This window comes from Artibeus jamaicensis, unplaced genomic scaffold (assembly GCF_021234435.1).
Source record: "Artibeus jamaicensis isolate MK-2021 breed Jamaican fruit bat unplaced genomic scaffold, CSHL_Jam_final scaffold_916, whole genome shotgun sequence".
NCBI lineage: Eukaryota > Metazoa > Chordata > Mammalia > Chiroptera > Phyllostomidae > Artibeus > Artibeus jamaicensis.
The window spans coordinates 27,578,486-27,603,993 of NW_026522059.1; the positions used below are offsets into that span (position 1 = coordinate 27,578,486).

Consider the following 25,508-nt stretch of genomic DNA (forward strand, 5'->3'; position numbering starts at 1 on the left):
TTTCTAGATTATACAATCTAAACTTGTATGTTGTTTACATAGGAATGTTCTCTAGAACTACCTAAGAGTAGGCATTCAGCCTCTGCTTAAATGCTCCCAGGGGTAGTGAGCTCATTTCCTTGCAAGCAGCCTATTTCATCCCATTTCAAAAGCAGGGAAACAAAAATAAAGCTGGAATTTCAGGGGATAATGATTTCAATTAGCTTATAATGTAAGCCTATATTATGCAGTATGAATAATCTGCAACATATATATTCTGTATGGTTAGCTGTTGCTCAATAAAATCTATATCTAAACTTTCTCCAACATACCATGAAACAGTTTTCTACCCTTTTCTATTATCAACAGTTTTTTTGCTATTCACAACTTAGAAATTTTCTCAGAAAAAAATATTTTGAGATAAGTTTTTCAAAATTTGTCACAGGATAAGTAATATTAAATTAATTTTTTGAGAATTAGAAAGGAGGTAGTATCTGTTTTTCAGAATAGGCAATTATTATGAGTGGGTAGAAGTATTTTCAAGCTTATATAAATATGAGTAAGCCCCACCCTGCTAAGACAAGAGGCAATGAGATAAACCTTTCAAGGTAAGTATTTAGTAAACCATAGACACACACTCAGTCAACCCTTAGTTTTGTAACTGTTCCTTCTTCAAGGCTGCCTTGCTTTTCATTTAGATATCTTTTTTGCATCCTGGAATGGAGGAAATATAATACTAGGTGACTATTAAAAGTCATACTATAGAAGTGAATTTGTACATTCAGTAAGCATTTATTAAGTATCTAATGTGCCAACCAAGATGTTAGATTGTAGGAATAAAAAGGTGAATACAGTGCATGGCCCTCCCTCAGGGAAGGGGAGATCTATAAAAATAAGTAGTGTTGATTATGGTCTGTGTTCTAACTTGGTGTCCCCACAGAAGAGAGAGTGATGCAGGGAGGGCGTCAGGTAAGGGAAGTATCCACAGATGGGATGGTACTTGGACTGGGTCTTGAGCATTCCACCTAGCAGAGTCTTAGTGAGCTCCCTTTTATATGTTTTACTCTGTTAAGTGTCTCTTGTCTGCCAGATATTGTCTTAATGCTTTTCATGTAATAACTAATTTATTCTTCATAAGACTCCTGTAAGTCTGGCCAAGATGGAAGCATAGGTAGGTACATTTTGCCTCCTTGTACAACCAAAAGAAGGATAACATCAAATGTAAAAACAAAAAATAATCAGAATGGCCAGAAGATCAAACTGTATGGAAGTCTGACAACCAAAGAGTTAAAGAAGAAACATTCATCCAGACTGGTAGGAGGGGCAGAGATGGGCAGCTGGGGAAGAAGGGATGCATGGCAAGGTGGCCACTGGCAGACCCAGCAGCCCCACATTTGCATACAGATAAACCAGGAGGAATAACTGGGGAGTGAGACAGACCACACAGCCTAGGGTTCCAGCATGGGGAAATAAAGCCTCAAAACCTCTGGCTATAAAAACCTATTGGAGTTATGGTGGCAGGAGAAACTCCCAGCCTCACAGGAGAGTTCACTGGAGAGACTCATAGGGTCCCAGAACATACACAAGCCCACGAACTTGGGAATCAGCACCAGAGGGCCCAGCTTGCTTGTGGGAAGTGGAGGGAAGTGACTGAAAGCCAGCTGAGAGCCAAGCAAGCAGCATTGTTCCCTCCTGTGCTACAGTGCTACAGAAAAAAGCTCCAGAAGAAATACAACTAATTGATGGAGAGATAGCCAGCCTATGAGATGCACAGTTCTAAACACTGGTAATCAGGATGCTCACAGAAATGGTTGAGTATGATCACAAAATAGAGGAAGAAGTGAAGGCTATGAAAAGTGAAATAAAGGGAAATATACAGGGAATCAACAGTGACAGGAAGGAAACTGGGACTCAAATAAACAGTTTGGACCAGAGGAAGAAATAAACTTTCAACCAGAACAGAATGAAGAAACAAGAATTCAAAAAAAAAAAATGAGGAGAGGCTTAGAAACCTCAGGACATCTTTAGATGTTCCAACATTTAAATCATAGGGTTGCCAGAAGGAGAAAAGGATGAGCAAGAAATTGAACACTTATTTGAAAAAATAATGGAGAACTTCCCTAATCTGGCAAAGGAAATAGACTTCCAGGAAGGAAGTCCAGGAAACTTAGAGAGTCCCAAAGAAGTTGGGCCCCATGAAATACACACCAAGGCACATTATAATTATATTATTCAAGGTGAAAGTTAAGGAGAGAATCTTAAAAACCAGCTAGAGAAAAGGAGAGTTACCTACAAAGGAGTGCCCAAAAGATGATCAGCTGATTTCTCAAAAGAAATCTTGCAGGCAAGAAGGGGTTGGAAAGAAGTATTCAAAGTCATGAAAAGTAAGGACCTACATTCAAGATTACTCTATCCAGCACCGCCATCATTTAGAATAGACGGGCAGATAAAGTGCTTCCCAGATAAGGTCAAGTTAAAGGAGTTCATCATCACCAAGCCCTTAATATATGAAATGTTGAAGGGGCTTATCTAAGAAAAAGAAGATGATCAAAAATATGAGAACTAAAATGACAACAAATGCACAACTATCAACCACTGAGCCAAAAGACAAAAACAAAAACAAAACTAAGGAAACAACTAGAACAGAAACAAAATCCCAGAAATGGAGATCACATAAAGGAATATCAGTGGGGAGGGGGAGGAGGGAGAATAAGTGAAAAGGTACAGAGAATAAGAAGCATAAATGGTAGGTATAACCGGACAGGGGGAAGTTAAGAATAGTATGGGAAATGGGGAAGCCAAAGGACTTATATGTACAGCCCATGGACATGAACTAAGGTGGGAGGGAATTCTGGGGGGAGGGATGGTACAGGGCAGAAGGGGATAAAGAGGAGAAAAAAAACCTGTAATAGCATTATCAATAAAATATATATTAAAAAAATCCTATGAGAGCAAAGCTATAATTCTCACCATTTTACAGAAGCAGCAGCTAAGGCACAGAAAAGTTACACTCCTGACATCACATAGCTAATTAAGTGGTAGAGCTAGAACTTGAACCAAGCCTTTCTGTTGCTAAAACTCATGTCTCTAACCAGTAATGGTTATAGTAATAGGCAAAGACATGGCTGCAGTGATTTAATCAAACTGTGAATTCTAAAAAATTGGAAAGAATCCAGGTATTCAACAAGACCCTGGTTACTTAATTATGATACATCTATGCCATAGAACATGCTGCAGCCGATAAAAATTATGCGACAAGAGAATAATCAGTGATAGGAAAGATGTTCATCTTAACTGATTTTTTTAAAACCTAGCTACTAGAAAACAGTACAATTTAATCTAAAGTGGAGTGTGTGTCTCCACAGAGAAAAACTGGAAACGTATATTTATTCAATAAATACTTACGGAGCATGTACCAAGGGCCAGGCTAAATCCTGAGAATCCAGCTGTGGCCTGAGCCACCTACAGGGCCATGGGCAGGACAGATGAGTGACTAGTGATCGACAAGGCAGTGGCAGCAGTGTGCGTAGTGCGGTCGTGAGAGAAGCACAGGCTCCCAGGGAAGGACCAGGATGGGCCTCTCTGCTGGACTCAGGGAGTCACAGAAAGCTTAGTCGGGAAAGTATCTGGTGCTGAAACTTTTAGGACAGGTGAAAGTGAGCCAGGCTAATGGCCTAGTAGGGCAGAACCATCAGGGTGAAAGTCAATTCTGATTCTGTCTAAATTCTGTCCCTTCGCTCTCAAAATTAAAACCATATAACTTCACAAATATCTTTTCATTTCATAAGCCTTATGCTCCATAGTTATAAACCAGGCTTACCAAATAATTATTTTGATAATCTCACCAGTAATGGCAAAAAAATACATTTTTGGTAACATGCCAAACATGTGGTATAAATAGACCTTTTCTGAGGGGATACTAAATTGAGTAAAAAATGCTAACTGTTGTCTTGATGTAACATATCAAGCTTTTTTTGTATATAACTTATGCCAAACTGTATGTGAAGTTTTATATGACAAGCACTAGAATTTTCTTTTAAGAGTGTCCATAAGACATGAAGTATTACAATGCCTATCATACAGTGAGTGCTTAATAAATGTTGGCTCATTTCTGCCCTAGAATTATGTTTCCAAATTTCTATGCCTTCCAGTGATTTAGACGGCAATGTCTTTAACAGACAAGTGCCATAATTTAAGCCAAGCTACATCTTTATTTTTTAAAAAAAGATAGCCCTGGCCCTGGCCAGGTAGCTCAGCTGGTTAGAGCATTGTCCTGATACACCAAGATTGTGGGTTCTATTCCTGGTCAGGGCACATACAAGAACCAACCAAAAGCCCTGACTGGTGTGGCTTAGTTGGTTGAGTATCCTTCTGCAAAATGAAAGGCCACTGGTTTGATTCCCAGTCAGAGCGCCCATCTGGGTTGCAGGTTCGGTCCCAGTGCCCAGTCAGGGCGCATGCCAGGAGTGACTGATTGATATTTCTCTCTCACATCAATGTTTCTCTCCCCCTCTTTCTCCTTTCCCTGCCCTCTCTTTAAAAATAAATAAATAATATCTTTTTAAAAAGAATCAACCATGCCTGCTTAAATAAGTGGAATAACAAATTGATGTTTCTCTCTCTAATATGAATTTAAAAATTTTTTAAATGATAGTTCTATATCTGTGACATAAAACTGAGTCTTTTTCATGTACAATCACTATTTTAACTTCTTTAGCAATAAAGAGGGTAATCTAATAAGTTAATCTGTGTTTTTTCAATTAACCTATTATATTACCCTCTTTATTGCTAAGAAGTTAAAATAGTGATTGTACGTGAAAAAGACTCAGTTTTGTGTCACAGATATAGAACTATCATTTAAAATATTTTTTAAAAATATTTATTTATTTATTTATCTTTAGAGGGGAAGGAGAGAGGGAGAGAAACATCAATGTATGATTGCTTCTAGTGCATCCCTTGCTGAGAACTGGCCTGCAGGGAACTTGCTTGCAACCCAGGCATGTGCCCTGACTGGGAATTGAACCTCGATCCTCTGGTTCGCAGGCCTGTGCTCAATCCACTGAGCTACACCAGCCAGGGCAAAAAAAACATTTTTAAAATTCATATTAGAGAGAGAAACATCAATTTGTTATTCCACTTATTACTGGAAAGAAGTATTCCAAGTCATGAAATCCAAAGACCTACAACCAAGATTACTCTATCCAGCAAAACTTTCATTTAGAATGGAAGGACAGATAAAGTGCTTCTCAGATAAGATCAAATTCAAGAAATTCATCATCACCAAGCCCTTATTATATGAAATGTTAAAGGGACTTACCTAAGAAAAAGAAGATAAAAAATATGAACAGTGAAAGGACAGCCAACTCACAGTTATTAAGAACCACACCTAAAACAAAAGCAAACTAAGAGGACAGCTAGATCAGGAGCAAACCATAGAAATGAAGATCACATGGAGGGTTAGCAACCCTCCATGGAGTGGGAGGAGGAGAAGGGGGGAGAAGGTACAGAAAATAAGTAGCATAGACGGTAGGTAGAAAATAGATAGGGGGAGGGTAAGAATAGTATGGGAAATATAGAATCTAAATAACTTGAGACACGTGGTAATAAACTAAAGGAGGGGAATGGTGGGGGAGGGGGTGTGTAGGGTGGAGGGGAATGAAGGGGGGAAATAGAACAACTGTAATGGCATAATCAATAAAATGTATTTAAAAAGAAAAAGAAAAAACACAGAAACATGTGGACACACCTGTTACCACCAGCGCATAGCTTCTGCAGCTCGCCTTTCTGGCCGTGAGTCCCCTTGGGGTAGAAGCAGTTCCGGTTGAACTTTTGCGACTGCTTGTAAGTTGGGTTAGGTGCCTGTTCTCAGTGCTCTCCTAGAATGCTGTGTGTGCCTTTATCACAGCACTTACTATCTGCAATTAGAATGACGCATTTCCATGCTTCTCCTCTAGTAGAAATTGAGCCTTTTAACAGACAGGTACTGTGTCTTGGAGCTCAACTGTGTGGCTGGCATAGAGCAGGCACTCAGTATAAATTTAGTAAGTCAGTCAAAGTAGACACTAGATCTCTTCCTTTGCCTAGGACAAGCCACCAGGATAAAACGAAACCTGTATTTAGGTTTCACTAAAGGCACATTCACTAAAGACTTAGGTTCCTCAAACTCAAGAGAAATAAAAGGTATGATTTTTAAGGATAATCTTAGAATGCCCCAGTGCCCTCTTGACCTGAAAGTGTATATATTAGCTGAAAGACATCTTGGCACTATTCTGTAAAGCGCTCTAGTAATACATTAATTATATTGTTCCACCTCTTCTTTTTTGCCCAGGACTTGTGTCACTCTCATTGTGAAGAGTCCATCATCCACAAGAAGGTCATGACTATCATCAACTGCTTCATTAATTCCAGTATTCCCCCAGCTTTACAAATTGACATTCCATTGGAGCAAGCCCAGAAGATTATTGAGCACAGGAAGGAGTTAGGACCATATGTGTTTAGAGAGGCACAGGTAAGAGGTCTCAGCACATGGCTCAGCATATCTTAAACTAGATTGACAGTCTAGATATTCTTTTAAAGCTTCTGCACTATTAGTATCTGGCAAGACTCCGATCCTCCTAATACTGGGGTTTATCCTATTTAATTAAAAAAATACTTGCCTAAGCTACAGAACATAAAAACTAGTAATTGACTCTCCTGTTGTTGATACTATACAACAAAAATTATTAAATACTACACTTTGAACTCACATGTTATCATTTCTTGTTTCTAATTTATAACACAAGCTAATTCCTCCTTTCTTTCCCACCATTCATATTTCCTTTTAAAATATCTGCTACCACAAAAATGTGTGGAATATATGTGTCCCAGGATTTGTGTATTTTTAAAGATTGGAGTATTCACATAGCTCATAAAATAAGTGAGAGAAGATTTAAGTACCCGACCAACATAAAGTACACAAGCTTGTGGAAGTAAAATCATGTCTGGTAACCTGCTCACGTTACTTCTTTTTAAGATAAATAATAGAAAACAGTGATTTGGTGAACATAATTTATTTGCATTTTGAAAAGCCTTTTACTGATGTTGTTCCTGAAAAATGATTAAGAAAAATAAATTATAATAGAGGGACTAGGGAAGGCCGTGTCAGGACATCAGTGATGTGAAACAGAGATTTAGGGCATGATTGCCCTTGAGCATGGAAAAAGGCCATTACTCCTCAACATTCATTTGTGAGCCAGCTGTGTTCTAAGTCCTCTGAGGAACTGGAAGTGGACTCACAATCCAAATCATGCATTAAAACAGGGGAAAATATAGAGGAATGATTGAGCATGTGCTGGAGAGAAATAGAGAAAACATGGTGCCAGAACTGTAGCATCTGTTAACGAAGAGATCTGAGAGCTCGCTTAGCCTCGCCTGGGCCTGCCGGTCCCCAGGCCAGCAGGGCCTTGCCCACTGGATCAAAGACCCTGGGTCTCATGGTGACCGTCTGCAGCTGCTTACACTGGTTGGTTCCCCACACTGTCAGCAGTGGCGACCATGAACTTTATTGGAATCCTCTAGCTTCTGCCTTCTGCCCAATTTCCTAAAATGGAGGCCCAGGCCCATATCTTAAATATGAACTTTGGAGCATGAGGAAATAAAGGAATATTTATTTAGAGGCCTTATCCCACCAGACCTGTTATTCCTCCTGCATTTCCTTAGGAAGCTCAGTGAAGGGCAGCACCTCCTACGAGCCAGAGGTCTGGTTGCCGTGTTCATGTCTTCCCTCTCCTTCATCCCCTTACCCTGAATTTCTCCCTTTGTCTCTTTGCTATGTCATTCTGTCTGCTTTTCTCCACTTCCTGCCATCTGCCAAGTCTCACATTGATTACCAAAATCCCCTGCCTGTGGGCTCTCTCAAAGCCCATGTAATTTGCTTTCAATTTCATTACCCCCCACTGTCCTCTGAATGAAGACCACACTCCTTCCCACAAGTCTCTAACCACATCTCTTACCATTTATCTCCCAGTCCTACTGAAACATTTATGGTTCCATAAAGTGGCCTCACCCTCTTCCCTTCTGAGCTTTCTGCAGTGTCTTCTTCTCTTCCTTGTGCTTTTGGGACATCCTGTCTTTGTCCCTCTCAGAACAGTTATAATACAACATTGAAAATGACTGCTCTTGTGCTGGATTTTCCCATTAGATGGTAAGGTCTTTGGAGGCAGGGCCTGTCTCATACTTGCCTTTGCACCCTGAATGCCTGGCCCAGAAGAGGCACTCAAGAACATTTTTTTTATCTTTACCCAAGGACATGCAAAGGAGAGGGGAAGGGAGCGAGCGAGAAAGGGAGAAAAACAGTGATGTGCCAGAGGAACATCAATAGGTTGCCTCTCGCATGCACCCCGGGCCAGGGACCTAACCTGCAACCCAGGCATGTGCCCTGACCGGGAATCAAACTTGCAACCTTTCAGTTTACAAGACAATGCTCCAACCAATTGAGCTACACTGGCCAGGGCATCAGTTACATTTTTGAACATGTGAATGCATGATGTGAAAAGAGATCTATCACAACAGGAAGGAGTAAGATCAAATTGGAAAGGAGAGCAAAGCTGACTGCCAGGGCTAAACAGTGAATTGAAAACCGTTGCCTCTCTTAGTGTTGTTACCAGCGTAGCCTCTGCCTGTCCCCGCCTGCCTCCCTCACCACTCAGCCAAAGTTCTCATCATGGGTCCTTTTCACCATTGTCCACCTGCTGGCCGTCAGCAGAGTAGCTCTTTATTTATTAGAACATTTCCTTACCAACAGTTTGGTTATCTTTTTAAGGTTCTGGAAGTACAGGGTAATATTGGTAAATAACCCATAAATTATTAACCTAAAATCTTAACTGCAACTTTTAGAAATAGAGCAGTTTTATGTCTGGCTTTAAAAAATTCTGTTACTTAGGTGACTTTTACTGGAATTTCTTCTAGATGGAAGTAAATATATTTGAGAGTGGGAATGACTCACAGTTTGGGCCAATAAATGAAAAATTGTCAATAGTTGATAAGTAGAGAAGGAGGGGTATTTAAGTTTAAGAAGTTCCTATGAAAATTATCATGATCCCTGAACATTGGAGCAAGGGATTCCTAAATTAAATGCCTGGCAGGTAAATGAAAAAGATTTAAAGGTCTGTGTTTGATCAGGTGAAGTAGCTCTGGCTTTTGTGTTCACAGTCCCAAGAGGCTACAGAATTCAGTGACAAAGTTATATTTTAAAAGGAGTCAATAATTTTAGAATTACTAATAATATCCATGTACAGAACAGAGGAGTAATGAAATACACCCATTCAGGACTCTGCTGATCATTGCCGCGTGTACTTTTTAAAAACTTTTCTTTCCACCTCTGAAGAGCTGGCTTGGAGCCTAATGGGATGGTTCATTTTTCTCCAGGGCGTTAGGGAAAGGCCATTCCTAGCAACAAAATGTTGTACTTGATCTGATGTGGCAGGTCCTACCTTCTTGGAAGTAACGCGTGCCTCTGGGACTAATGGAAAAACTCGGCATGGGAACTTGAGCAACAATTCTTATCTCTATAAATATCACAATTAATCATTTACTGTGGAGTGTCCTCATAGAAAGCATTTGTCCAGGGTACCGCTCTGCCTTTTAAATGTTACTTTTCTTGCTCTCACATAAAAGAGAGATTGTATCATTTAAAAGTTACTCAAGATTTATTCTTAGATCTTAAGCTTTGTTTAAGAGCTTTTCCAGAGGTAAATGGTATTTCCTTTCTCTAAAAGAAAGGAAAGGGGAAGGGGGAGAGCAGTTCCCCTTGATGGACTGAATATTTGGAATACTTGCATAAAACAGCAGTGTGTGGCAGATCAACTGGTACGGGTTTTAAAAGAAAACATAAATTTCTTATTTTAAAAGACCTAATGGATTCTTTATTAATACAATCAATTGGTTAGGGAAACATAAAGAATAAAGTGACTTTTAAGTGTATTTAAGAATTCTTTTTCGAAAGAAAGACATCTCATTGGCAGTAAAAACCATTGATGATAAGCATGTGCTGAGCCAAACTGTACCAAGATGTCTGGAGACAGTAAGTTGGAGGAAACACGCTGTACATTAGAGATAGAATAGTTAATCCATTATTATGGTGAATTAGAGTTCAAAATGGTGCATTTGTATAAAATTGTAATTGGAGACATACTTTGTTTTTTATACAGATGACAATTTTTGGGGTTCTGTTTAAATTTTGGCCTCAGTTTTGTGAGTTTAGGAAGAACTTAACCGATGAGAAAATGATGAGTGTTTTAGAGAGAAGAAAAGAATATAAGAAAAAGAAATTGGCCGCCACAGAAGATGAAAAACTTGCAAAGGTGAGACAAGACTCGTTTGGGGTTTAATCAGACTTTTAAAAAGTATGTGATATGTGTAAATTTATAGAGGAATTTGTGCCAGAGAAAAATACAAAAATGTCACAGACTACAAACTTTGGTGGCTTTTAAGTGTTCAGTTGCGGGTTTTAGACTTTGTTTTGAATTCCTTAAAATTCATCTCAAACGTCATCTTTTCTCTTTGAAGGCTTCCTTGGCAGTCTCCTAGGCAACTTAAGGAACTCACTGTGGTCACCTGTTGGAACCTCTCTCAGAGAACACTTTCTATTGTCTTATGAATACGTTTTTGCATTTTTTGTCCTCACTGGACCAAGACCCTCGAGGATCGTGTCTGGCTTATTCTTCTGTGTTTTATAAGCACCTACACTGGTGTCTAGCACATGCTCAGTTATTAACAATTGTTCACTGAATGAATGAGGACAGCACTTTAAGTATTGCAATTACTGACCGACATATTTACTGTGAAATTTGCAAATATGGATCATAAATTACTCAGGCTGCTTACTTGTCTGTTAGTTTATCCTCTCATTCATCCATTCATCTACCCATCTTTTGGTATATTCTCTAATTTATTTGAATTGAGGAGGGGTAACTGCTCCCCAATAATGTATTTTATCTTATTTATAAGTGTATGCCTACCCTAGTTCTAAAAATAAATTTAAAACATATCGACATAAGAGCATCCAAACCTGTAAAAAAATTATAAGAGCTCATTAGAGTTGATTTGAGCCAAATTAAAATATTCCTAGAAGCGAGATCTCAACAGGCAGAAAAGTGCTTCAGAGTATGACAGTTTGCAAGTTTTTAAAAATGTATTTAGAATTAGAATGGAATGTAAGGAAGTAAGGAAGATTCCATGAAGCGCAGCAGAGATTGGATTATAGGATAGTTAAGATTATTTGCTCTTTTGAGGGTGATTACCCTTCCAAGGAGTCTGAAATAGAGGCATTTCAAAGGTGTGTCAACCTAGATGCACAAGAGCAATACACAGGGCTTGTTTAAAGTAAAGATACACCTTTTACTAAAGAAGTTATACGACTGGGGAGGGGCCCCTCACCACGACCTGCCCAGTTAGAAATTTATGATCGGATCACCCTGTGAGGTTACTTTCAAGTTCAGTTTATTGCAGTGCCTATTTTTTTCTCCACAAAGAATATTGAAAAGATGTCAAAGTAATGTATTGAACACTTATATCTGTCCAGGTCAAAACAAACACTGTTAACATTCTGCTTCATTCGCTTTTTTCCCCTTAAGGAATAACATATTGCTGAAAGAGTAAACTCTATCTCAGCCCTGAGCTCTATCAGCCTACCCATCCCCAAGAGCAACCACTGAGTCTGGGATATATTCTTCCATCTCCTTTTAAAGATAGTGTTCGACACATGTATATGAATTCATAAACAATGCAGGGGACTATTCTGTACATATTTTAACTTACATAAACAGTACTGTATTGTGTTAGCCAGCTAGGGCTACCGTAAGAAAATTCCATGGACCGGGTGGCTTAAACACCAGAAATTCACTTTCTCCCAGTTTGGGACACTAGAAGTCCCCCATCAAGATGTCAGCTGATTAATTTTTGATGAGAGCTCTCTCCCTACTTTATACATGGACACCTCCCTGTGTCCTCAAAAAGTGGGGAGAGACAGTGATCTCGCTCTCGATCCCTCTCTCTACCTCCCTCCTTCCCTCTGTTCTTCCCTCTTCTTATAAAGCCACAATCCCTTTGTATTAGGACCCCACCCTTACGACTGCACTTAACGTTAGTGACCTCCTACCCACGCTGTCTGCAGGGAGTCACACGGGAGGTTAGGGCTTCAAAATATGAACTTGGGGGACACGGTTCATCCATAGCACGTGCTGTGCAACACGTGTTTCTCCGTCTGCCTTTTCAAACTCGGTTTTGTCTGTTAAGTCCACCCGTACAGCAATTCTTGGGCCTAGTTTATTCAATTTAGTTGTTACATACTCTTCCATTATGTGAATCCATATACTGTTTTCATGTAATTATTTCTCTATTTTTGGACATGTGTTTCCAGTTGTCACCTTTACAAATAGCCCTTCAGATGACCTTCTTGTATCTGCCCGAGCATCCCCAATATCTGGAAGCCACAGATCTGTTCCCTGTTTCTATAATTTTGTCATTCTGAGAACGTTACATAAATGGACTCATAGAGGATGTGACATGGAGACTGGCTTTTTTTCACTTGACATAAATGCACCCAAGCTGTCGGGCGTATCCACAGCTGATCCTCTTTACTGCTGAGTAGTGTTCCATGGTGCGTCTGCGCCAGTTTAAAATATTAATATAATGACTTCTTTCTTCTTTGTTTTGTTTACATACTTTTATTTTATGATGGATTTATTAAAATTTAGTTTATTTCATACAATGAAATAACATAAAATTCACACTTTTAAAATGTACCATTTTGTGGTTTCATATGTTCACAGGGTTGTGCACCATCACACCTACTACATTTTAGAGTATTTTCATCACCCCCAAAATAACTCTGTACCTGTTAGCAGTCACTCCCCATTCCTCCCTCCCTCCATCCCCTGGAAGCCACTGATCTACTTTCTACATCCGGATATTTCACATAAATGAAATCATACAATAGGTGGCCTTCGTGACTGACTCCTTTCACTTAGCATATTTTCACTGTCCATCGTGCTGCAGCAGGTGTCGGGACTTCATTCTTTTTATGGCCACATAATATTCCAGTGTATGACTGTGCTACATTTTGTTCATTCATTTACCAGTTGATGTACATTTGGGTTGTTTTCCCTTTTTGGCTTTTAGAAATAATGCTGCTGTGCACATTCTTGTACAGTTTTATGTTTGGACATGTGTTTTCATTTTCCTTGGGACATAGCAGTTGAATTGTTGGCTCATATGGTAGCTATATGTTTAACCTTTTGAGGAACTGCCAGACTTCTCCAAAGCTGCAGAACCAGCTTGCTCTCCTTTGATGTTTGCATGGTATCTTTTTTCGTTCCTTTAGTACCTCTGTCATTATTCTTGAATTAAGTTTCCTTTACACAGCACATAGTTGGGCCATTTTTTAAAATCTACTCTGCAAATCTCTGTCTTTTAATTGCTGTATTTAGTCTATTTATCTTTAATATAATTAGCGACATGATAGTTCTCAAGTCTGCCATTATATTCTTTGTTTCTTTTGGTTTTCATTTTTTCTGTTTTCTTTGTCTTGCATTCCTATGGATTACTTGCACATTTCTTAGAATTTCATTTTGGTGTGTATTTGTATATTTCAGTGGTTACTTTAGATATTGCCTTATACATACATAACGTATTACAGTCAATTTGTGTGGGTATTTTACCAGTTCGAATAGAGTCTAGGAACTACCTCCCTTTAAGTCCCTTCTCTCACACCTGTTCATAATTATCTTAAATATTTCCTCAACATATATGGAGAACCACATCAGAAAATTTAATAATTTTTGCTTCAACCATCAAATATAAATTAGTAAACTCAAGGGTGGGGGGAAGAAAAGTCTATTCTACTTACCCATACTTTGCTCTTTCTTTCTTTTTCATTACGTTCCAAGATTTTTCTGTAGCTAAGGTATTTCTCACTGCTTTCAAGGTTTTTTCTTTGTCTTTAGTTTTCAGCATTTGGGTATGATGTGTAGATTTCTTTGGGTTTATTTTATTTAAGGATTGGTCAGGTTCTTGAGCTTATGAGTTTATGTCTTTTGCCAACCTTAGGAGTGGATTTATATACATATTATATGTGTATGATCCACTTTCTTTCTGATCCATATACATGATTTATGTATATATTATACATTATTATATACACATATGGTCCAGAAAGAAAGTAAATATATTATGTTTTTGCTGCTCTGACAAAAAATAGGTATAACTCTGATTCATTCACACCAGATGGCTATTGTTATATTGGCTGTTGTCATTTTTTTATTTGACAATCTAAGGGAAAAGAGTACCCTGACTAAAACGTTTTGAAAATTCTTGTGGCACACTGGTTGCAAGTCACTGATTTAAGGGAAGGAAAAAGAATGTGTCTAACTTAGGTGTGCATGGAGTTCTTTTCTGAATACTCCTAGGGCATGTGAATAACCTCACCAGTCCAGTGTCTACGTGAGTCTGCTGTATTTCCTATTAATGTGACCTAAATTGTCTCTCAGCAGGGCTTTCATCCTAATCCTTTCTTTAGACTTTTATTGGTCATCTACTACATAGAGTTTTATTAATTATCCACTACATATTGATCCCTACTGTACACACTAAGGGTATGGATGCAATTTAAATAGAGTGTAAGGGTGCATAGACACACATACACATAATTGCAAATGATATAAACAAAAAAAACCCCAAGATCACAGAAAACAAGCAATTAATTTTTATGGGGGAAGGGAAAGATGAACAACCTCTAATAAAAAGCAAATGAATTAATCTTTAAAAGCATGATTTAATCAAATGGTTCTAAATATGTATTTATTAAATAAATAAATATAGTAGTGAGGAGGATATAAAGAACATCTCTTACTCTACGCCCTGCTCTAAGGAAGAACTTCACAGCTAAGGGTAGTCCCAGATATTTTCAATTTGCTTATGTATATGGTAAATATTTTGCCTGAAACAAATGTTGGAACAGGTGATGTGAGGAAAGTAGAGAAAATCTTAAATTACTACTTGTCCAGGAAATTTAGGATTTATATTTATATCATCCTTATCATACTCTGTTTATGGAAATGCAAAGTGATCTTCTTACCCCTCCATATCTCTCAACTGGTTAACTACTCACAGGATAAGATACAAAAATACTGACAATGTAAAAATAGCCTTTTTGTAGGGTGAATAATCCTAAAGAAAACAGAAGAATTCCACTTTTGAATATTCTCATTCTCAACTGGGGAACCTGGCCTGCAACCCAGGCATATGCCATGGCTAGGAATCGAACTGATGACCTTTCAGTTCACAGGCCAGCACTCAACCCAGTGAGCCACATCGGCCAGGGCTGCCATGTATTTATTTTAACATGGAAAATAAAAGGTGAGGAAGACCAATAAAGCAGAGAATGTTTATTCTGATGTTTTTATTTTATTGAAGACATGAGCAAATGTGGGAAAAAATAAATATGAGAAATCCATGACTTTTTGTAACATAAATTGTATACTCTGAAAACAATTGATTGCTGTAAAAAGCATTGGATTTTCCTTGCTAACCTTGGACATGACTCTTAACTCTCTTAACCCACATTTCATCTCTCAACTAATAATAATAATGTTAATTTCACATGATTTAGAGAGATTAATTGAAGTATGTGTGGAAGACCATGTAAGCCATTCCACTGTACAGCTGTACACAAACAACAGTCATTATCTGATCTGACCCCGCAGGGCACAGGGGACAGGAGGGCGGTCTCTGGGTCAGACAGCCTGGTTTTGCATCCTGACCTCACCGTCAGTCACTTCCAGTGTCTTAGGCAAACCACTTCACTTCCTAAAACTTCATTTTCTTCTTCAGTAAAATGGAGATAGTAACAGAGTTTACATCACAGTGTTGTATTAAATAATATATGTGAAGCACCATGCATGTCATAAAGTAATAATATTGTAGCAGTAATTGTCCTTTACAACAAAAATAGTAATAGCAAATATATTCTTCATCTCTTATTCTTATGAAGGAATTAAATGGAACTGGGTGATTTAAAAAGTTATAATAGAAGAGAATCTGAGTAAAGCTTTTATCTAGTTTAATATCATCTATTTTAATATTAAGTAGTTAAAATGAACAGTGGCAAATTCATTAGAAAAGGGTCACAGTGATCTAATGAAATAAATAAATTGTTAAATGGAAAACATAAACAAGGTCAAATGCAAATTAGGAAAACATAAAATGTATGATGATAGTTGTAAAAATAAATAATATAAAGGATAAATACTCATAACAGAAAATGGGCAAAGGGAAGTAACAGGCAGTTCAGAAAAGAAATACAAATGATTAAGAGTATGAAAAACCATTCCATCTCAATGGTAGTCAAAGACATACAGACTGGTGAAGAAGAAAATATTAAGTGTTGGTTGAGAATCTGTGCAAGAGGACTACAAACTCATGTGTTATTGGAGAAAGTGTAAAATGGTATTTTGTTTCTGAAGGGCAGTTTGACAACATAAATTGTTTAGAATGTTCATTCTTTATAATCCAGTAAATACACTTCTAGGAATTATTCTAGACAGGGGAAATGCACAGCATCATTTATAATAGTAAAAAATTTCAAATTACCTAAATTTCTCATAGTGGACATTGATTCAATTACCTGTGGTTGTATATATCCTTTTACCAGGATATTATTCACCTGGAGAAATGAGGATATAGTTTATTTTTCGTTTAATAAATACTTGCATGCATAAGACCATTTGCCCATTGAAAATGATGGTTCAATTTATTGATTTCATCATCCAACAAATATTTGAAGTTATACTCTATATTCTACAGTAGGCATACTTGCTGAATGATATGAAGACCCTGCTCTTTACATTTCTGTTCTGTATTTATTCACATAGAAAATTTTTTCAAACATTTTACATGAAACATTTAAAAAGCACATACAGTATAATTCCATTATATATGAAATTTATGTAACAAATTTATGTAACAAATATTAAAATTATAGATTAAATGTATGCATGTCTCTAGTGAGAAATTTGGATGGATATTCACAAAAATGTTTGTAGTGGTTTTTCTTGGATGCTAAAATTTGGGGGGTGATTTTCACATTCCACTTCATGATTTCTGCCATTTATTTTTTTATCTTTATATATCACTATGGAAGAAAACTAATGCCCAAAACAGTAGATTATGTCACACTAGTGATATTGACTTGATGAAACCTCGGGTTGGGGTTCACCACAAAATATTTTTTCCTAAACTGTAAGTTTATGTTAATATAGCATTACTCTTTTTTAGAATAATTTAATTTAATTACAGGATGGAATCAGACAATATGCAAGTGCTTCAGGAGCTGCTATCAGAACAGGTGGTTTAGCCAGCGACTCAGTTTTAGGCTTGCAAGCATATGGCCGACAGGTAAGCAAGAGAGATGCGTGGGTATCACTTCCAGAGAGCACTGGGCAGTGGGATGCAATAGTTCAGTCATTTCACTGCAGCACAGGTGTGTTTGAAAATGAAGCTAAAATTATAATAAAAAAGACATGGGAAGGGATTTTCCTTGAGCCTTCAGAGAACATTAAAATTTCAGCTAATACTGGACAATAAAATAAGGAAAATAATTTCTTGACCCATATGAAGATTTAAAATGCAGAAGTTGAAGTGATTATCTCATTGAAAAGGAAAGAATAAGGCTGATATAGAACAAAATAGAATATATACAGGTTGATATATTTTGAGGTTAAGAGAGGAAAGAATAGGCAAATGCTTAGTTTCAATTTTTAAATTCTTGGAATGGTCATAAAATTGGCTTGTACATGACAGTTTTCATGTTTATATTTACATTTATAACTTGTACACTAACATCACTTCCCTGATATTTCTTATGTTGAATGTATGTTCTTTTTTAATGATTCTATTGAAAGTGATAGCATCTTAAATAATACTAGTTCAGGAATCAGCCTTTTTGATATTTAGGAATGTCAAGTAAGTTCAGCTGCCCAGCTGAGATTACTGATGGACTATGAAGCTTTTATTAAGAGAGGAGAAATAGTCAATTTTTTGGAACCAAACATTGAAAAAAGGGGGGTTAAAAGTGCATGGTACCTGATAATGACATTTGGAAGGACATTCATTAACAAATGACCAGTATGAAATTTCAGAAACACAGTATAAAAATAAAGGGAGGAACACGGAATTAGAGATAACAGGCTTCCAATTTTCACTTTGACACAGTCAGTATTACCTTGAAGATTGAAAAGAAATGATTTAATTTTCTTTGAGACTTTTTTCTGACTGTTAAAAAAAGAAAGATAGAAAGAAAAGGATGATGATGATGATGATGATGACAATATTGTCATATATCTAAGATGAAGAAACTAAATGTTTTTGGAAACCAAATGTATTTTATAAAAATAAATTATTTTTGTTTTCATTATTGCTATTTAATGTGTTGAATTAGTCTAGCAATTGGTAAAATAATAATATACTGCCATTTAGTAAGTGTGGAATGTGCTGTACATGCATTTGTTTCAGATATATTTTACACATTGAAGAATTGTAATTAATCCAAATGCAAAACTGGCCCCCTAAAACACTTGGATCTTCCTAAGCACTTAAATCTATAATCATACTGAATATATAAAGCTGTCCAAATAGCTGTCAAGAAATCTATAAAGCTTCGGAGAAATTGTTTCACTGAGAAATAGTAAAGCATCATTCTCACATTCCCAAGCCCCCTTCCAACCTAGAACGAGGAAATTTAAAATTTGGGGTCAAAGCTACAGAAAAAAAAGTACCTTTAGTTTATCATAAATGTTTTTATTAAAATGGTTTAAGTTAGATTGACAATGATTTATGATGCCCAGTTAAAACGTTAAATGGGTCCTGGCCAGGTAGCTCAATTGGTAAAAGCATTGCCCTGATACACCGAAGTTGTGGGTTTGATCCCCAGTCAGGGCACACATAAGACTCAACCAATGCATGCGTAGGTAAGTAGAACAACAGATCAGTGTTTCTCTCTCTCTAAAATCAATGGAAGAAAGGTTAAATTGGTACATTCCACTTGAGAAATTTTATATACCAGTAATTATAAATTTATGGTAGGTACACATTTTATCATATGTGTTATACTTCAATAAGATGTTCAAAAATAAATCTTCAGTTTATTTTCTAGGACAAATACATCTAAAATTCATTTTGAAAATTGTTTTTCTAGCCAAGCTGGTGCTACTCAAAATATATAGAAGCCTTAGAACAGGAAAGGATTCTTCTTAAAATTCAAGAAGAACTAGAAAAGAAGTTGTTTGCAGGTACTTTTTGCTTTTTGCTTACAGGTGTTATCTTCCATCATGTATTAATTTTAGAGGGCTTTGCTGAAGATTGCTTTACTCGTTTCCTTATTTCTCTTATTTTTGTGCAGGCATACCATCTTTTACAAATGTTAATAAGCCTGCTGTTTCAGCTCTGCCTTTGAAAAAGAACTTACCTTCCCAGAGCATCCATAGTGAGTTTCCAGGGATAATCTATCAGTCCGTCTCAGTTCTTTCTTCCTTTTTGTTACAGTTCTGCCTTTGCCCTGGCCATTCTGAATATAAAGGGCAGGAAGAGATGAGGACTGACTCCCTCCCAACTGATCTGACCCCTCGAGTTATGAGAATTTCCGTGTGTATGTGTGAGAGTGTGTGTGTGAGTGTGTGTGTCTGGTCTCTCTTTTTTCTCTGCTGAGGAGGAACAACACACACCTAACACTTCATCCGTCTGCACAGTGACAGCGTTCATGTGAGTGTGCACCCCGGTGCCAGTAGGTGTAAAGTAACCTGTAGACTGAAAGTTGACCCATCCCAGCCATGTCCCTCTAGCGCACACACCCATACACGTCCACAGCTGCACACATGCACCTCAAACACATACGCACACCCAACACACAGCAAATACACGCACATGCACACCAAGCACTGACACACCCCCACTAACGAATGGATGGAGAGGAGCCCTTTGCCTCTCTTCTGAGTGGCACGGTCTGAAAAGCGAAGCCTCTGGGGAGTGATCATTTGCTTCTATTTACTCCTTCTCTGTGCCTGTCTTCCACAAGGAACATGTGTGGAAGCATGGGCTCTGGTTCAGTTTCCCAAGTTTCTCCAAGCTCCATTTTCCCAAGATAGGAACACAAGAAGGGAACTGAAAATCTAGCCTGAGTCCTTCTCGCACATGGATATTGATGGGATTATTCAGTTTTGATCCGGTGCTCATGTTAGGCTTTAACAATGCCCCCGTACAGTAGTACGGTGGTATAACGTAGTATATGTGTGACCTGTTGACCCACGACTTGAAGAACCCAACAAAAGTCCCCTTTCTCTGATCTTCTATATTGCGGCATACCTTTTCATTTCTCAAATCCTTAGTGTGCTGATTCTCAGGATGGTTTGGTGGGCAGATCTTTATGTTCTGAGCCTGTTCATCTTTTTTGTCTTTTGGTTTGTCCTAGCCACCGCAGCTCTCTCTCAGCCCCCCATCCCTCAGACCAACCTCACAGTGCCCCCATCATTCAGAGTAGGCCGACACACCCGTTAATTCTGTTATCCTTATTGCAGCCCTCCATGAGGGGTTTTGGTTTGCTCTGGGTTTATATCTTCTGTAGCTACTTATGTTTTCAACCATTTGTTTTTCTTTTTTGCAGGACTTGTTTAAATCAAATGTGACTGGCATGGGAGCACGAGTGATTTTTCAGTGGTCCGCATTAGAGCAAGCCTGCCATCTAAGTTTGACTTGTTTTGCTCCCACAGTTTTAAAATTATAGCTATTCTGCACACAGGACATACAGATTATAAAAGTTTTAAAACTTACTTAGAATCAAGCTACTATCTAGGTTAGAAAAGAATAAAAATGTTTTGCTTATCACAGAGCTTAAGGAAGTATGCTTCTCAAGTAATTTTTTCAGCAAATATTCTTTGGGCGTCACTGTATATGGTTAGCAGATATATTTAGCAGGTTGTTAGGAAACTAATATTCCTAGCAATAAGCTGATCCTAAACCTAAAGGGAAGAGCTTTCTCTGCCCCGTCCCACATAGTAAAACAGTGGTTCTCAAACTTTAGTGGGCACAAGACTCACCAGTGACCTCTGCTAGCAGTGCAGATTCTTGGGCTCACTCCTTGGGAGTCTGATTCAACAGTCCTTCAGCAGGACCCAGGAATCTCCCTCTTTAAGGTAACCTAGGTGATTCCAGTTCAGGCGTTCCACAGTCGCTCTGTGCTAAACAGGGTCACAAGAGAAGAGCCTTAAAAGGTAAAAGCCCTCTGGATGGAAGAAGGTGAAGGGATCAGCCAAAGAACATAGGTGCATGACCCCATGGACACAGACACCAGTGTGGTGATGGCCAGAGAGGACTTCCAAGTCCTGGGCTTGGAAGTGCCCAGGAAAGGCCAAGCTGTGAAGCAAGGCCAGCTGTCACTAGTGCCAGGCCTGGGAGCACTTAGCAAGAGGTACAGGGCACCCGCATGCTGAGGTCAAATGCTGCCTGTCTGAAAGATTTTAGGAAAGTTTGAAGCATGAGCCAAGATGGGCCATTCCTATGGGAAAGCCACGGCAAACAGTTTGGGTGGGGCCGCAAGTTGGGTGGGGCAGGGTCTCAGGTAATCACTAGAGCAGGGCGAAGAATAATAGCCAGGTTGATGGAGACTCGGAGGATGTGCTGCCTGCCTGTGCCTGCAGGGGGAGGGCTCAGCAAAGGAACGTCCTTTGCCAGCACTTGTGTCTAGCAAACAGCTGTTTCTCCAGCTCTCACCTGAAGTTCCTTCCTCCCGTTTGTCCCTGGAGCCTTTGGAGCCACTTCCCCAGCACTAGAGCCCAGAAGGAGTGTGTCTAAGTCCATTCGCAGCCCCCTTAGGAGGAACACCCGGGACTCCAGAAGTCCCTTGTCTCACTCAGCCACAATCACTGCTGGTTTTTACAGCCAGAAGTTACGGGGACTTCCCTTCCCAGCACTGGGACCCTGGGCTTGGGAACCTCATGTGGGGCTGGGACCCCTTGCTCCTCAGGGGAGATCTCGGCAGCCAAGATACCCCTCATGATTTTCATCCGTCACACATGGCTGTGGGACCAGCTTGTTCCGCCTCTCTGCCCCTCCTACCAGTCTCGGCGTGGCGGCTTCTTTATCCTTAGTTGTAGGACTTACATTGGGCTGGATTTCAGGCAGCTCTGAATGACGGTTGTTCTGTAGTTTCACCGTAATTTTGATGTGGTTGAGGGAGGATGTGAGCACCATGCTTACCTACTGCACCATCTTGACTGGAAACTTAAAATTACTGCAGTTTCTTCGTTACCCTCTGATAACACCAGTCGTGTTGATGGTAGCTTTTGTGCACGTGCCTCTTTCCCCAGTAAAGCTGGTGTCAGAATCTTCACTTCAGTGCCTTATATATTATAGAGCAACTAGAAAGTAAGGGTTCATTAAATATTTGTTTTAAAAAATGAAAATATCTGCACTGTGAAGTCACAGGAAGGTAAAAATCACTGCTCACCTAAGAAAGGTCGACATAATGCTACTCACAAAAAGTTGCCATTAGTAGTTTTATAATTATAAATAAGTAATAATGTAGCAATTTTATGTGAAGTGTATGTTCACTGTTCTATCGACATCATTTTTTGTATCTATGTCTACAACTACATGTCATCATGCCTTTCAGAGAATTAATTCTTGTTAAACCACATTAAATCGCTGTAGGCCTGGGTTTCTCAACCTGGGTGCTGTTGACACTTTGGGCTGGTTAGTTCTTTGCTGTGGAAGGGCTATTCTGTGCAGTGAAGGACGTCAGACAGTGTCTGTGGCCGCACCTCCCCAGTTGTGACGACCCCAAATATATCCAGACGTTGCCAAATCACCCTAGTAGAAAACTAGGGTTGGACTTTGGGCTTTAGAACGTTTTTATATTTTGTTTTTTGAAACCTCTAATTATAATGGGACCTTAAAGTTCCAGCTTCCTAGCAAATTATTACTTTTTTAGAAAAAATATCACACCTCCTAGCTCCATAACTTCACCAACAGTGTCTTCTAACTGATGATGACCTGTTTGTTTTAGTATCTATATTATACCCACTTGAGTAATTCTCTTCCTTCACATCATCTTGGAAATGTAATGTCTAACGGAGATGCTCAGGCAATGTTTATTGAATTAATAAAACTTAAATTTCTTACATTTAAGGTAACATTATACTATATTTTAGGTAATCTTTAAAGTTCTCTTAAATCTGCCCTGGCTGGTGTGGCTCAGTGGATTGAGCACCTGCCTGCCAATTAAAGGGTCTCTGGTTCAATTCCCAATCAGGGCACATGCCTGGGTTGCAGGCCAGGTCAGGTCCCCAGTAGGGGGCGCATGAGAGGCAACCACACATTGAGATTTCTCACCCTCTCTCCATCTTTCCCTTCTGTCTAAAATAAATACAATTTAAAAAAATTATTAAAGTGCTCTAAAATCTGACAGGTTTGTACAAATAAAGAAATACTAATTGTGCTATATGTTTCCCTCTGATGTGCTTCTTGATTTTATGAGTTCTCATAAAGGAAAGACAATTTACTTTTGGAACAGTTCTAGGTTTTAAAAACACACAAATTACTAGGCATACCATGCCAGCTTATACCCTTAAAACATGGGAAAATTGAGCTCATACTCTGTATTATTGTTTGGGGTGAATAAATATATTTTGAAATAAGTACAACAGTGAAGTAATACAAAAATAATTTGGCCAGCTGGGTCAGATTCAGCTTGTGTATATTATTTTAAATAAGCAAATTTAGTACTAAAGGTAAACCTAATTCATATTATGTGTTTTAAATATTTGTCATTTGCTATATAATTGCAGATTACTTTACAAAACAATTTGTTAATAATTGGGTTTTCCCTAATTAACATATTCTCTAAAATTACAGTAACCTTTTTGCTTCAAAAAATATCTCACTTGGTGTGTATTCAAGGTCAGTAAAATTGACTTACAGTCTTGAATATGTTTCTTCCTTTCTGATCTGAGCCATTTATTTTACCTCTGTGTCTCAGTTTACTTATGTGTAAAGAACAGCCCTTTTTATCTTAGCTCTAATATTATGTGATTCTATGAGTCTGTAATAATGGAGCTTTTAAATGTATAACTGTAGACTTTTGGTGTGTTCCTCATGGACCAAGTATTTCTATATTTCGACTTAGAACTTTACATCAAAAGATAAAAAGAAAAGTTCTACTTCTATACTGTTTCCTTTTCTATAATCAAGTACATGGGTATAGGCCTGGCCTGAAATAGTTACTATTTTAGAAACATCTTTATTGTAATCATTATAACACTCACTTATGGTCTTAGTAAATTATGCTGAGTGAAATAGGCCAGGTGCTGAAAGACAAATACCATATGATCTCACCTTTAACAGGAAGCTAAATAACAAAACAAACAAGCAAGCAGGAAAAAAAAAAACAAAAACACTGAAATAGAGAACAAGGGGATAGTGACCAGAGGGGAGAAGGAAGGGAAGTTAAGGGGAAAAAGGGGGAGGGATTTGGAGGAACAAATAGGAAGGACACAGGGACGAGAACTAAGGCGGGTAGAAATGGGAGGGAGGTGGGGAGCAAGGGGCGGGGGAGGCTGGGATGGGAAAAATAGACAAAAAACTGTACTTGAAAAATAACTAAATAAAATTAAAAAAAAAGAAAATAAAGAGAAAACAAAAAAATTTTAAAAAATTCAATAATACATGACATTGGCCGGCAGTCTCGCTCCTTACCTTCATCATGACGTACATCCAACCCCTGTTCCACCCAGGAGTGGAATCCCCACGTTTGAGCTGGGCTGTGACCCCCTAACTGGAGTTAATGGTCATGTCCCAGCCCACTTCACAGACAGGTATGCCGTGTGACTCGTGTCAGTCCAAGGGGATGTGAGCAATATTACATTGGTTTCAGGGGTACAGTATGGCGATTAGACAGTTATGTAACTCACGAGAAGTCTAGGCCCCACCTGGCCCCACATACAGTTATTACGGTATTATAGACTATCCTGTACTGTGCTCACATCCCTGTGACTATTTGGTAACTGCCAGTCTGTGCTTCCTTAATCCCTTCACCTTTATCACCCAGACCCATAATCTCTCTATGATTTGGCAGCCATTAATTTGTTCTCTATACTGATGAGTTTGTTTCAGTTTTTATTGTTCATTTATTTTGTTTTTTTGATTCCACATATAAGTGAAATCATATGATACTAGTCTTGCTCTGTCTGACTTATTTCACTTAGCATAATATCCTCTAGGTCCATCCATGTTGTTGCAAATGGTAAGATTTCATTCTCTTTTGTGGCTGAGTTGTATTCCATTATATGAGGGGGGCCCCAAAACCCCGGAATTTGTGTATAAAAATTGTGTATTCTTACTCATTTAAACTTCAGTCACCTTCCAACTACTCTTCATTTGATGCAATACACCTATTGAGATGTTTTATTCACTGCTCAAAACAGTTTTCTAACTTGTCAGTTTTGATG

The 25,508-nt window shown here is 38.4% G+C and overlaps 1 protein-coding gene across 1 annotated transcript in view; it reads left to right on the forward strand.

The window, feature by feature from the left end:
- RGS22 (regulator of G protein signaling 22) overlaps nucleotides 1–20,793 on the forward strand; it is a 117,973-nt gene extending 97,180 nt beyond the window's left edge. The window contains exons 22-27 of the mRNA XM_037131119.2: nucleotides 6,308–6,487; nucleotides 10,167–10,319; nucleotides 17,311–17,409; nucleotides 19,208–19,301; nucleotides 19,412–19,495; nucleotides 20,669–20,793. Of these exons, the coding sequence (XP_036987014.2) occupies nucleotides 6,308–6,487; nucleotides 10,167–10,319; nucleotides 17,311–17,409; nucleotides 19,208–19,301; nucleotides 19,412–19,495; nucleotides 20,669–20,679 (621 nt within the window). The 3' untranslated portion in view covers nucleotides 20,680–20,793. The remainder of the gene's footprint in view (nucleotides 1–6,307; nucleotides 6,488–10,166; nucleotides 10,320–17,310; nucleotides 17,410–19,207; nucleotides 19,302–19,411; nucleotides 19,496–20,668) is intronic.
- The last annotated feature ends 4,715 nt before the right edge of the window (nucleotides 20,794–25,508 follow it).